The sequence below is a fragment of the Hevea brasiliensis genome, chromosome 11 (genome assembly GCF_030052815.1).
Source record: "Hevea brasiliensis isolate MT/VB/25A 57/8 chromosome 11, ASM3005281v1, whole genome shotgun sequence".
Taxonomy (NCBI): domain Eukaryota; kingdom Viridiplantae; phylum Streptophyta; class Magnoliopsida; order Malpighiales; family Euphorbiaceae; genus Hevea; species Hevea brasiliensis.
The window spans coordinates 5,425,399-5,439,456 of NC_079503.1; the positions used below are offsets into that span (position 1 = coordinate 5,425,399).

The 14,058-nt window shown below is 36.9% G+C and overlaps 3 protein-coding genes across 5 annotated transcripts; 2 read left to right on the forward strand and 1 right to left on the reverse strand.

Annotated features, from left to right (window-relative positions):
• The first annotated feature begins 2,542 nt into the window (after window positions 1-2,542).
• On the forward strand, window positions 2,543-4,885 carry LOC110633608 (formin-like protein 14). Its single transcript, XM_021782279.2, has one exon. It carries the CDS (start codon window positions 2,677-2,679, stop codon window positions 4,456-4,458), a length of 1,782 nt encoding a protein of 593 aa, XP_021637971.2. The 5' UTR covers window positions 2,543-2,676; the 3' UTR covers window positions 4,459-4,885.
• Window positions 4,672-7,848, forward strand: LOC110633609 (WD repeat-containing protein VIP3). Its single transcript, XM_021782282.2, has 2 exons — window positions 4,672-5,530; window positions 7,066-7,848. Exons 1-2 carry the CDS (start codon window positions 5,192-5,194, stop codon window positions 7,690-7,692), a joined length of 966 nt encoding a protein of 321 aa, XP_021637974.2. The 5' UTR covers window positions 4,672-5,191; the 3' UTR covers window positions 7,693-7,848.
• Window positions 7,849-9,779: 1,931 nt separating this feature from the next.
• LOC110633607 (threonine synthase 1, chloroplastic) lies at window positions 9,780-13,425 on the reverse strand. 3 transcript variants are annotated; one of them, XR_002490859.2, is made up of 3 exons: window positions 11,670-13,421; window positions 10,295-10,493; window positions 9,780-10,153 (listed from the first exon to the last, which is right to left on the reverse strand). XR_002490859.2 is itself a non-coding variant. In XM_021782277.2 (2 exons), the coding sequence occupies exon 1, from the start codon at window positions 13,279-13,281 to the stop codon at window positions 11,686-11,688; it is 1,596 nt and encodes a 531-aa protein (XP_021637969.2). In that variant the 5' UTR covers window positions 13,282-13,421; the 3' UTR covers window positions 9,780-10,493; window positions 11,670-11,685. The 3 variants fall into 3 exon arrangements, 2 of the variants coding, with proteins under 2 accessions (XP_021637969.2, XP_021637970.2); XM_021782277.2 differs by having other exon boundaries at window positions 9,780-10,493; XM_021782278.2 differs by lacking the exons at window positions 9,780-10,153; window positions 10,295-10,493 and adding an exon at window positions 10,514-11,230 and having other exon boundaries at window positions 11,670-13,425.
• Between the last annotated feature and the right edge of the window lie 633 nt (window positions 13,426-14,058).

Below are 14,058 nucleotides of genomic sequence, written 5' to 3' on the forward strand. Positions count from 1 at the left end.
CATTAACTAGAGTATAAAATAGTCACGTGCGAGAAAGAAGAGGCTGTCGACTAGAAGCTACGGTTGGGGAGACTTGGAGGACACATCGAGGGCCAGTGGCTATGATCTTTCAGGCTGTCCATTTTACTCAAATTATCTTCCAAGAAAAAGGAAGAAAGAAAGAAAGAAATAAATAAATAAACCCTAAGTCCCCCACTGAACTTGTAATCAAACACCCCCACAACCCTAATTCTAATCCATACAAGCGCGCGTACTTCTCACGTAGCAAATTACAGCATGCAAGCTGTCCTCCATGATGTTGAGAAAATGGGTAGCCCTGGGCCATGGGAACTTTTGCACAGATGACATATGGTTGGTTCAAGGGTGGGGACAAATACTATACGAACAGGATAAGCTCCAAGAATTACCTTTAAATTTAAAATTTTTTTATGAAATTTCTTAAATTTTAAAATTTTATATAATAAACTTCTTTAACCTTTAATAATTCATTTATATAATATAAAATAAAAATAACATAAATAATTCTTTTTTCCTCAATATATTAATAATAAAATTAATTATGATTTTTTTATAAATTAATTATAAAAAATTAATTATATAAGATAATAAAATATTAAATATATAGTAATTAATTAAAAATATTTTATTTAAAAAAATATTCACATTATTATTATTTAAAATTATTTATATCAATATATTACTTATAAAGCTATTTAATTCTTAAAAATATAATATTGTAAACTTGAAAATCAATTATTAAATATTTTAAAAATATTTTATGTTATTTAAATTAAAAATAAAAAAATTATATTATAAATTTGAATTTAAATATTTTATAATTACATATTTTTAAATTAAATTATCGTTTATATAATTTTTTTTTTATAAATTTGCCATGATTTTAAAGCAGCAGCGATTGTCACACGCAATCTTTGTCTCAAAATTATTTTTCCACTTGCCAAACAGTGCTTTTCCATGCGTGTGGATGACAGCTAAAGGCATAATATACGTAGGAATATCTTTTTGGGTTTTATAGCAAATTAAGGTTCTCAGAAATCGAATTCAAAATATCTGAAGCCGCCGTTTGGAGGAAAAGAAAAATAGCCATTGCTCTCTTGGGAATGGGATGTATAGGCTTAGGAAAGTAATACGTAGACTATCAAAAGTTGATGCTGGTTAAGATCAAGCATTATAATTATTAAAAAAAGATAAAAATTTAGCCGAAATCTCTAATGTGATGAATCTGATATCTAAAAATGTCAATCTTTATCTGGGCGATCAAACTAGGAGGAGAGACTGTCAGTTCAGCGACCATCTTTAAGTTCGAATTTGGAGAACGTTCAGATTTAGATTGGATTGATCTGAACTTTATGAGTTCGATTGTTTTGACTCCGCTGTATCAAGGAACAATGAAGAAAATTAAGTTTCAATTTCCATATATTTTCAACAGACAAAACCCAGTTGAGATGCACAGTTATCTAAACAAAAATTAATGATAATAATGGTAATGGGTAATGGAAGCAAACAGTGAAAAGGGGCATAGTTGAGTTATAAACATTTGAATATGCTCTTTTTAACACAGAAAGTGGAAGCCAAGGCCTAAAGGTATTGTTATTTTGGTGCTTCTTGTTGTAAAGGATATGATTTCAATGATTGCATCCACGCTCCAATCATACTGCACCCACCTAGAAAAATAAAATAAAAGGGGAAAGTTGCCTGCAAATTAAGGAGAATTTTAATAAAATTATTATGATTTTATATTAAATTTTATTCTTAAATATCATATATATTAATTTTGAGTAAAATTTAAATTTAAAACTTTTACAAATTTAAAGATGATTTAAGCAATATTAAATTATTATTATTATTATTTAATTATAACTCACACGTGTGCATATCTCACATGTAGCGTCATATTCTTTTTTTTTTATTTACTATTTATCATTTGAATTACATAATAAAAATAAGTGTTTCTCTAAATATAATAGAAAACTCCATTTTCAAGTCCTTAAATGTTTAACATTATTTTTTGAATTCTTATTCTTTATCTCTTTATTAATAAATCCACAGATACTTTAATTTAAGAACGTAAAAAATTTTTAAAATAAGAAACAAGAAATTAGTTTAAAAAATTAAAAAATTATAATTAATAGATAAACCTCAAAAATTTCATGTGTTTAGAAATTGATTTTTCTATTTCTCCAACTTCAATTATTTCCCACTTACAAAAAAATGCATTGTCTTTTTATGATTATTTTTTCACAAATTATAATAAGTTATGCATATTTAAATTTAAAAAAATTATAATTTCTATAAAAAAATTATAAAAAAAATTATGCATAAGTTATGGAAAAATGAAAATGTTTTTAGAATTAAAAAAATTCAAAAATTTGAAAATGCATTCATTTCAAAAAAGAAAAATGCATTTCACCTTTTTTCAATTGGACTTTTAACATAAATTAAATTAAAAAAAAATATTATTATTATTACTATTTACTGGCATTTAAAAAGGAGCATTGTACTCATTTGGTTAGCACGCTACATCTCTGTCTATTAGGTCAAGTTTCTCAAAAAGCCAAGCCCTCTCTTTCCTCTCAAGCAAAAACCCAAAGCTAAAGAACTGGGCACAGACCCACCACCCTTCTGCCCACAACTCACTCGCCGTCTTCCTCCTCCATGCCTCCTCGAGGCCGTAGCTCTCCATCACTTCTCCTCAACCTACCATTACTGATCCTACTCTTATCCATCTTTGCATTCCTTCTATGCTTCTTCTTCTTGGCAATCCCTTCATTTTTCTCTTTTTCCTCTACTCATACTAAACTTCGACCCAATACTGTCAAGAAGAGTTGGGACTCTCTCAACGTATTTCTTGTCTTGTTTGCGATCATCTGCGGGATCTTTGCCAGAAGAAATGACGAAGAATCTGCTCCTAACCGCAACGTTTTACATGGGGTTCACGATAATAAAGAAGATCGCCATCCTGTTTCCAATCATTGGTTTGATCAGTTAGCGGCTGCGACACCTGCTGCTGGTATGCGGAGGCTAAAGAGGAGCAGTAGCTCCTACCCAGATCTGAGGCAAGAGTCTTTTTGGGAATATGGCGATGACCGGTCTCGGTTCTTTGACGATTTTGAAATAAGCAAGTATCGGTCATCGGCATCTTCCGAGTACAATAATATTTATCATGGCAGGCAGCGAAGTGTATTTGAAGAATCTAATGTTAAGGAAATTCCTGTTGATCCTCCACCGCCACCAGGGGAAAGCAATCACAAACAAAGGCGAACTTGTAAAACTGTTCCACGTAAAGAAAAGGTAGAGAAAGCGGATGAAAATGATTATGAATTCCCAAGAAAAGAAAATTCTCCACCAACGCCATCTCCTCCACCACCACCACCCCCGCGCCCGCCACCAGGGGAAAGCAATCACAAACAAAGGCGAACTTGTAAAACTGTTCCACGTAAAGAAAAGGTAGAGAAAGCGGATGAAAATGATTATGAATTCCCAAGAAAAGAAAATTCTCCACCAACGCCATCTCCTCCACCACCACCACCCCCGCGCCCGCCACCACCTCCGCCTCCGCCAATTACCAAGGCGACTCGACCAGAGCGTAAGTACTGGAGTAAAAAGACTAATGCGACTACGGAGTTAAAGATGGCTTTGATTTCATTTTACCATCAGAGTAAAAGAAAGAAGAAGCAGAAATCAAAGAGTTTATACGATGACACACTTCACTATCAGCCTGAATCACCATCCTTTGGTATATCTCCACCTTCGCAACCTCCGCCTCCTCCTCCTCCTCGTCCTCCACCTCCACCTCCACCTCCACCTCAATCAGTGTTCTATAATTTGTTCAGAAAAGGAAGCAAAAATAAGAGAATTCATTCATTTTCAGCTCCACCACCACCTCCACCACCACCTCCTCCTCCACCACGACAGTCTCTCACCGCATCAAAGAGGTGGTCCAAGCGTAAGAGTCAGATACCACCTCCTCCACCGCCCCCGCCCCCGCCCCCAGCACCAGTAACACCTCCCCGAGCACCCTCCAGACGGCGGAATTCTACAACAACAGGCCGGCCACCGTTACCAACAAGAGCTAATAATAATTCCTACGAGGAAAATGTGAATAGCCAAGGGCAATCCCCTCTCATTCCAATGCCCCCACCACCTCCACCTCCGCCGTTCCGAGTGCCAGGTTTTAAATTTACAGTCAAAGGGGACTATGTTAAGATAAGAAGCGCTCACAGCTCACGATGCAGCTCTCCAGAGTTGGAGGAGCAGGATAAGCAGTCAACGGAGACGGTCAACATGATGGAGGGTGGAGACGGAAGCGGTGGATCCGTGTTCTGTCCCAGTCCAGATGTGAACGCCAAGGCTGATACTTTCATTGCCAGGCTGAGAGGCGAATGGAGACTGGAGAAACTAAATTCGATGAAGGAGAAGAGAAGTGTAGGCCCATAAAGAAGCCCAATCCCTCGCCCATCTACGACTTGGAACTGACGATCAAAGTTTGCCCGCATTTCCTTCATTTTCATCTGATGCACACAAAAAAGAATTGTCTTAAAACATAATTAATGCATTTTAGTATATATGAAATAAATAGGAGGGAGCTCTGGGCATGTTTTTTCAGCCACCTATTGGAGCTCCCCTCATAGAGAATGTGAGTTGATTTCTTTTTTTTTTTTTTAAATAGAGTTTGGAATGTGGCAAAGATAGGATTGATGTATAGGTATGCACCATGTGAATGGTGTTGGGCTCTGGGTGTGTTTTTTGGTCACATGTTGGAGCCATGCTTAGAGTTTGAGAGAGTTGAATATCAAGTTTGGATTGTTTGATGGTGTTACACAATAATTTGAATGACATTAGTGTGATGGAATTGATCCGCTGAGATCCGATAGCACTGTACGACAATGTACTGTGCCTCGCATATTGACGTTTCATTTCTTTCCTTCCCTTTCCTTTCCCTTGTCTGTTGGCAAACATGGTATAGTTGTGCTCCGTTTACTTAACTCTTGAGTAGGGCCAAAGTCAACTAAACGCCAAAATATCATAGCAATTAGCGAAGGGGAAACAGAACATCAACGACATGTCGTCACAACTCAAGAGGCAAACACAATAATTTAAATTCCCCAAAAAACGTTCTAGCCTTCTAGGGTTCTTGTCAGCAGCGGTTCCTAATTCCCGCACCAAATCAATGAAACTTGCAGGCCTAAAATCCGTAGAGAACGCGCACGACGAGTCTGTATGGGCTGCCACGTGGGTCCCTGCCACCACCACCCGACCAGCGCTTCTTCTCACCGGATCGCTTGACGAGACTGTCAAGCTTTGGAAGCCCGACGAGCTTAACCTTGAGCGCACCAACACCGGACACTGCCTCGGTGTCGTCGCCGTGGCTGCACATCCCTCAGGCGTCATCGCTGCGTCTGCGTCGCTTGATAGCTTCGTTCGAGTCTTCGATGTCGATACTAATGCTAGCATTGCGACTCTCGAAGCTCCACCGTCGGAAGTGTGGCAAATGCGGTTTGATCCCAAGGTAAACAGGGAAAAAGGGATTGAGAATTTTCGCTTTCTTTGTTTAGGGTTTCGTTGTCTGTTAAATTTGAGAGATACATCTTTTGCACTCATAATTGAATATGGGAAAATTGCTGCTTTATTGAACTTGAATTTTTATAGCAGTAAGAGCATTCATTTAACAGTTATAGACTTCATGAGGGGAAATCAATTGGCCTTGAAGATTTATTTTTGGGAATTATATGAAAATATTGATATTCTTTGAGAAGATGTGACTCGCAGTTGTGAGAACGAAGTTAGGGGAAAAAAAATGCTTTGCAAGGCATTGAGGCTGCTCAAACCTAGTATTTGCGGAAATAAGGGCACTCATTTGCAATAATACTAGAAGCTGAAATAAATTTTAGGGCTTGTTAACCGCTTGAAAGCTTCAGTAGAATATTATATGGACTATGTTGACATTCTTGCCTAATTAGACTACTGTAATCATGTGTGATATTACTAGGATCTGTAAAATAGCCTAGAAATCTGTATATTCCTATTTTGTAATCCACTTTGAAGCTATATAGATCCCAATTAGCTGATATTCTTCTATTTCTCTGTTCTTCCTTTCTCACGGGATAATTGGAGGTGTACAAGCTTTTTAAGTTCAATTCTTCAGTTCCAATTTGCATCAGTTCTCAGTTGATAGGTTACAATTTCATTTATAAAATTAGTTTGGAACTTGCTTGTGGGTTGTATTCTGCTGAATGGATATATTTTCATGCATTGGACTTTCATTAAAAGGTTTCTCAAATAATCATCTCCATGGGTGGCTTTGCTTAATTAGGTAGTATAGCTTATTGATTCTTTTATGTTTTGATTAGAAGACAACAGAATATGGCCTTCAGAAAGAGTTTTGTTGGGTTTATAGAGTATATTACTCAAATTATCTACCTGGTGATATGGTAGCTAACAATTGAAAATTCTCTACTCCTAAAATGCATTAAGGAGGTCTGATCAATGGAGCTGCCTCATTATTTTTTTAGTTAACAAAGTTCTATAACTTAGCTCATTACTTTGTCAAACACATTTTTTATGGACTTTATGATCTTCAAGTGTTATTATTCTGGGAATTATATGGAAATTACTTGACAATTGTAAGTTCTTGTAATTTATGAAGAGTGCTTTTTTATATATGATTTTGGGATTTCACTTCTTAAAATAACTGCTAAACTCACCAGTCTTGTTCATGAGTATATTTTTAGGCCCAGGTTGAAGCTTAAAACAATTTAGAATATTAAATAATTTGACAATGAGGCAGTGAGACACAAGCACACTGCACAACTATAAATGCGTATAGGCCACAATAATCAAAAGCCTCTTTGTGTTGACATAGTGTGTGTGTGTGTGTGAAAATGTTGTGAATATATATACTGCTTCCATTTTCTTCTTATAGGAAGCAAACACTACATATGTGAATGGTTTCTTATTTAGGCATGTCAAAATGCAGAGCATTGGAAACATGTCAGATGTTCTATGTTTGCTTTCAACCGATTTTAACTATAGTTCTACCTACAGGGTACCACTCTTGCAGTTGCTGGCGGAGGTAGTGCATCAGTCAAGCTTTGGGACACTGCTACATGGAAACTGATTGCCTCCCTATCTATTCCTCGTCCAGAAGGACCCAAGCCTTCAGATAAGAATAGCAGTAAGAAGTTTGTCTTGTCAGTTGCATGGAGTCCTGATGGGAAAAGGCTTGCTTGTGGCTCGATGGATGGCACTATTTCTGTTTTTGATGTAGCTCGAGCAAAATTTCTACATCATCTGGAAGGTCATTTCATGCCTGTGCGCTCTCTTGTGTATTCTCCTATAGATCCTCGGGTGCTCTTCTCTGGATCAGATGATGCTCATGTGCACATGTATGATGCCGAGGGGAAAAGCCTGGTTACAGCAATGTCAGGTCATGCAAGCTGGGTATTAAGTGTTGATGCAAGCCCTGATGGGGCTGCTATTGCAACAGGCTCAAGTGATAGAACCGTGAGGCTATGGGATCTCAACATGAGGGCTGCTGTGCAGACAATGAGTAATCATGCAGACCAGGTCTGGGGAGTGGCATTTCGGCCACCTGGAGGGACTGTTGTCCGTGCTGGTCGGCTAGCTAGTGTATCAGATGACAAAAGTATATCACTCTATGATTACTCCTGAGCATACATGGTATGTTGGGTGTAAAAGCATCAAGCACCTGTTTCTGTTACAACTTACAAGATTCACTGCTGCTTTTTTTGTTATTTATCAAACTGAACTCAGAGAAATGTTTGGTTGTTGATTCTTTTATCTTACATTTAATTTGTCTTTGCTTGATGATATGGTGAACTGAAGAGGCAGATCTGAGATTTATTCTTTACCATTTCCCATTGTTTGGGAGGGGCTAAAAAATAAGAGATTACGTAAGGATGGAAAATAAGAGATTACTTAAGGATGGAAAATAAGAGATTACGTTCTAAGAAATGGCCTGTGGATCTGAACTAGGCTGACCTGATCAGCCATAGTGCTGCTTTTGCCGGTCAATTGTGATGCACCTACAGGCTATCACCAATGGCATCCATTTTGTTATCAAATCTGTATTTGAGACGTCTGACGGTTGAGAAATAAATAGAGATTTTTTTAATCCAAAATAATTTTTGCAAATAAAAATAATAAGTTTGTGGAATATCGACTATGTAACGACACTTCTATCTCTACCAATCAAATTGGTTTCATGCCCGGTCGTTCAACTATAGAAGCGATCTTTCTCATTAGAAGCTTGATGGAGAAATATAGAGATCTGAAGAAAGATCTACACATGATTTTTATCAATTTGAAGAAGACTTATGATAATGTTCCAAGAGATGTCTTATGGAGAGTGTTAGAATAAAAGAGTATATTTATTAGATACATACAACTGTTAAAAGATATGTATGAATGAGCAATTACTATTGTGCGCACAGTGAAAGAGGACACAAAATGTTTTTTTATCTCAATTAGATTACACCAAAACTTAGCTGTAAACCCTTACCTTTTTATATTATTTTTAGATGAATTGAAGAAACATATATAAGGGAGTATCTCTTGGTGCACGATGTTTGCAGATGATATAGTTTTAATAGATGAGATGCGAAAATGAGTCAATAAAAAGCTAGAGCTTTGGAGAAGTACTCTAGAGTCAAAGGGTTTTAAGTTAAGTAAAACGAAGACAGATACATACATTGCAAATTCATTGAAGGCCGAAACAGTTAGTTTGGATGGAGTGGTACTGCTCCAAAATAATCACTTTAAATATCTCGGCTCAATCCTTCAAGTAGATGGGAGATGTGAAGAGGATGTTAGTCATAGGATTAAAGCTAGATGGTTAAAGTGAAGAAGGATTAAGTGAGTTTTATGTGATCGCAAGATTCCTAATAAGTTGAAAGGAAAATTTTACCATACAGCTATATGTTATATGGTAGTGAGTGTTGGGCACTGAAGGAGTTGTATGTGTTTAAGATAAGAGTTGCGGAGATGAGAATGTTAAGATGGATGAGTAATAATACTAGACTAGATAAAGTCGAGTATTAGAGAAAAGGTAGGAGTAGTGCCAATTGAGGATAAGTTGAGAAAAGAGAGATTGCGATAGTTTGGCCATGTAAAGCATGGACATATGGAGGCTCCAGTTAAACAAGTAGAGCACATTAGGTTAGAGGATAAAAAAAAAAAAGAGATAGATTTAAATTGACTTAGAGGAGAGTGGTACAACATGACCTAAAAGCATTACACATTTTTTATGATTTAACTCAAAATTGTTTAAAATGGAAAAAGAGAATCCATATAGCCGACCCCAAATTCTTGAGATAAAAGCTTAATTGAGTTAAGTTAAATTGAAAAATAACAAAATTGAAATTTTTTTAAGATCTAACACGCATAGAGTGGTGCTATAAGATTGATTCCCGAGAATCGATGGTCCTAATTCATAGCGGAGAGGAACTTGAATTCGTGGTCACGAGGAACTTGAATCGAACTATTTTTCATAGTTTCAATTTGAATTCAATTCTCATTCAATTCGGCTTGAAACAATTTAAAGATTAAACTAATTTTTTTAAAATGTTCATATTTGGTTAAAAAAAAAATTCACAATTTAAAATTTCGATCACGCTTTTTTTTTTTCAAAGAAATTTCGATCATGCTTGAGAACTAAGACCATCCTCAGGCAATTCTGACCCAAATCAGCCCGTAAACCATTAAACAATTACGAGTTCAACAAACCCAGCTCAAACAGCTCATCTAAACTTGCCGATTCGATAAAATTTGAAACTCATCACCCCCTTGATTGTTAATACATTACTATCATAAATAAAGCAAGCAGAACATGCCAAACCAGGCAGCAGCCTTACAAAGAGCTAAAAGGGCCTAACCAGCTAACAAAGCTAAACCCGCCAACAATCCATCCAATGGCAGAATCCGCTAATTTTTCGTCCTACAAACATAATAAACCATGTCTCACATTTTAATATTTATAATCAAAAGAACATCTGAATTTCAAAATTGCCAGAAGCTTCTATCTTTTAGATCTTATTTAGTAAAGAAAAACATAATTCTGAAGGCAGGAAACGCCATTTAACATCCGAAATACTGCGGTGCCCATGGCCACATTCTGACAAAAACAAATCGAGGTACATGATACTAAGCTTCAACAATCTATTGAGCATTTCTGCGCATGAACCATATGCTTGATATAGATGGGATTCCAAACTGTTAAAGATGCAGTCTACAGAGCATGAACCAAAATCCATACCTTTAGCATCTCATCATATCACCCAACTGTAGAACATTGCCGATTGATGTTTCTCTCAGCATGCTACACCATTTTATATCTTCATGCCAAAACTTAAGTAGCAAATAACCTTTCCCCTTTCACAAATTTGTACGCTGCTTACTAATCACTTCACATTTAAGTTTCTTACTGAAACTAGATAGTTAAGGAGGTTGCTTCTCTGCAAAAAGAAAACCTTTCTAATGATCTGATTCAACTGAACTTGCTACTAAAAAGCAAGCTAAAATGTTAAACCAGTTGTAAGAAAATGAATTTCAATGAAAAACTTAAATCAATGCATTTCCATTATTCCACACCCAGGAATTATGTTTAGTAGGGGCACAAAAATTTATTAATAAGATACCTTCTCATATAAAAAAACAATAGATACAACTCTCAATATGGTACCATTTCATGAGCATGAGAAAGTGAATTCACATGGAAAGCACATTCACTTTTAAAATGGGGGTCAAAAAAATAATGCGATTCCCCCACATTCAACATGTGTGGGATAGATTGGACAACCTTGTTTTTTCGGCTTTTTTTATGTCCCTTTTTCTTCTCTTCTAAACTGCTAAAGAAAGAGACCCAATAATCCACTTACTAAAAGTTTGAGATCATTTTTTACTAATTGATATCTACTCCTCACTCTTTTCACATTTTTTCCTTTTCTATTTTCATATTTTTGGTTTAACAAGTGTGATGATGCTAAACTTACAAGGCACATACCTTGGCTTTTCTCTTTTTGAAGTAATAGTTAATCAATAATGATTAGAATTTCAGTGGACATCATAAATCATATTTTCAATATAGGCTGAGATTAGCAGAACGTAGCCAACCCAACTAGTTTGGGATTAAGGCTTAGTAGTAGTAGTAGTTGTTGTTATTGTTATTGCTGCCACGATGGATTTAATAGACCTGATAGACAAGAATTTTATAAGCAATGGGCAAAATTTTCTAAGAACATAGAGGCAACTAAATTGTAAGAGGGGGCATAAATAAAAATGTAAATATACTATTTACATGACTACAAAATTTCCAAGTTTGAATGGGAGAACTTGTCCCCACTTTAACTTGGTACTGCCCCTGACCCCCAAACAAGTTTACAACCATGCCAAATAGTAGCTTCCTGCGACAATTGTGAACATGTCTAAAGGGTAATGCTTATAGTGAACAGTGGCTTTGTGAAGTTTCTACACATAAAAACCTATAAGACAAAAAATACTGTCATGCAACCTAACCTACAACAACATTAACAAGGGAAACGCCACGAAATAGAAATGTTTGTCTTTTCTTCTTAAAAAAAGCTCTTAAAAAAACCAGACACAAAGCAAAAGAGTACAAGCGCTGAACTTACAATGCCACCAAACAGATTATTTAGGGGCCTTGTCACCCAAATACTTCTTCAAAACATCCATGACGGCCCCAAAATCTGCCTTAACTTGCACAGGCGGGTTAGCAAACCTGCAAGCCATATCTGGTATTGCTTTGGAGTGGTAATCAACCTTAGACTGAGTAAATTTCAACCCATGAGCTGTGCTCACCACTACTGTCCTATCCATAGGCCCTATAACCCCACTATTCCTTAGCTTAATCAAGGCTGTCAGTGCAACCCCAGTATGGGGGCATATAAACATCCCAGTAGAATCAGCTTGTGCCATTGCATCCATCAACTCCTCCTCTGTGGCTTCCTCAACAATCCCATTCGAATTCTTCAAAGCATAAACAGCTCTATCTATAGAAACCGGGTCTCCAATCTGTATAGCTGAAGCAAATGTAGAATTCGCTTTCACGGGCTTAAACTCTTCCCACCCCGACTTGTAATACAAGTACAGCGGATTAGCATTTGCTGCTTGAGCACAAACTAGCCTTGGTATTCTGTCAACAAGCCCCAACTCATAACACATTTTGAACCCTTTATAAAAGGCATATATATTCCCTAAATTACCACCAGGAACTATAACCCAATGCGGAACTTCCCAATCAAACTGCTGCAAAATCTCAATTGCAGCAGTTTTTTGCCCTTCAATCCTCAAACTATTCAAAGAATTCGCCAAATAAATGGGCAATTCCGCTGTAACCTCTCGGATTAATTTCATACACCCATCGAAATCTGTATCTATGCTCAATACAAAAGCTCCATTTGCAATTGGCTGAACCAATTGCGCAATTGAGATCTTGTTTGCGGGCAAGAAGACAATGGATGGAATTCCGGCCGACGCGCAATAGGCCGAAAGAGCCGCTGAGGTGTCTCCGGTGGAAGCGCAGCCAACTCCAACGACGGGCCGTTTCATTTTTCGCAAACGGTTCACTTGGCTGACCAAAACAGTCATTCCCAGATCCTTAAAACTGCCGGTGTGGCTAATGCCGCAGTGCTTAACCCACAGATCGTTCATGCCCAGAAACTGCTTGCCAAAACGCTCAGCCCAAAACAGATTCGAGTTTCCTTCAAAAGCAGAGACTATATCGTCAGGATCAATCTCCGGTAACACCCATTCCTTCTTAGACCACACTCCCGACCCATAAGGCCAAGTGGTCTTGCCCACGCGCGAGTCGAACAGGTCGCGCCAGTACACACCGTCAAATTTCTTCAGCGCTTCCATGTCGTGCTGGACATCGAGGAGACCACCGGACCGACTCCTGTACACGATCTCGTCAAGGGAGTACCACTCGCGTGAGTCCGGCCCGGCGTTAAACGGGACGTACTTAGCTGAAAAAGTATTCGCAGCCAAGCCGGAGCGTTGGCGCCGAGCCTCATCGCGGATGTTCTCGTCAGCAGGACGGCGGTGCTTGGTTACCGCGGGGGTGTTGTTGGACGAAGAGGAAGGATCAAGCGTGGAAGAGGTGCAAGAAATTATTGTTGGCGAACGACGAAAGGTGGCTAGTTTCGGGTTTTGATGGAATCGTTTCCGTTTGTAGCTTAGAGAAGAAGCAAAAGAGGAGTGGAGGAGTGAGGAAGAAGCAGCCATGTCTGTGAGTGAGTGAGGGAGGCGGCGGATGACTTCGTGTGCTTGATTTGGGTTTTTTTTGCTTATTTTAGAGATAAATAGGATTCGATGCGCGTGGTGGTTGTTAACAGACGGGGAGGACGGTTGGTGTGCGGGTCCGATTGGTTTGCCCACGTTCGTACATAGGCCCGGCCACGGCCGGAACTACCGGTTCAATCGACTTCACGACTCGGATCAATTTCAGTTCGAAAATGATTCTGATTTAAAATGATTTTATTCAAAACAGTTTTGGGGTAATTTCGATTTAATTTTAGGAATTATTAAAATATAATAAATTTTAGAAATTATTCACCTCCTACCCAGTAACTAATTAATTAATATATAATATTAACATAATAATATTAAAATTATCTTTAATTATGTGAGATTTTAAGTTTAATTTTAAGTAATTAATAAAAAAAATGAATAGCTAATATATAGACAAATTATTTAACTTGACATTGATAAATTTATTAAAAAATTCAAAATATAAATCTATAAAAAATAATTAATTAAAATACTTAACAGTATTTTTTTCATTTTTTTACAGTAAAAAATTTTTTCCCAGCATTATATAATTTTAAGAAAGCACTTTGTTCAAAAAGTTTTACAGAATTATCATGTCAAATGTTTTATTTAATAATATTAAAATTAATTATTTTATTGGTAAAAATATAAATTAACAAAGGAAGGTGTAAATAATATTTTATATAATAAATCTTAGTTAAAATTATCAAAACTAAGCATATTTTAAGTGAA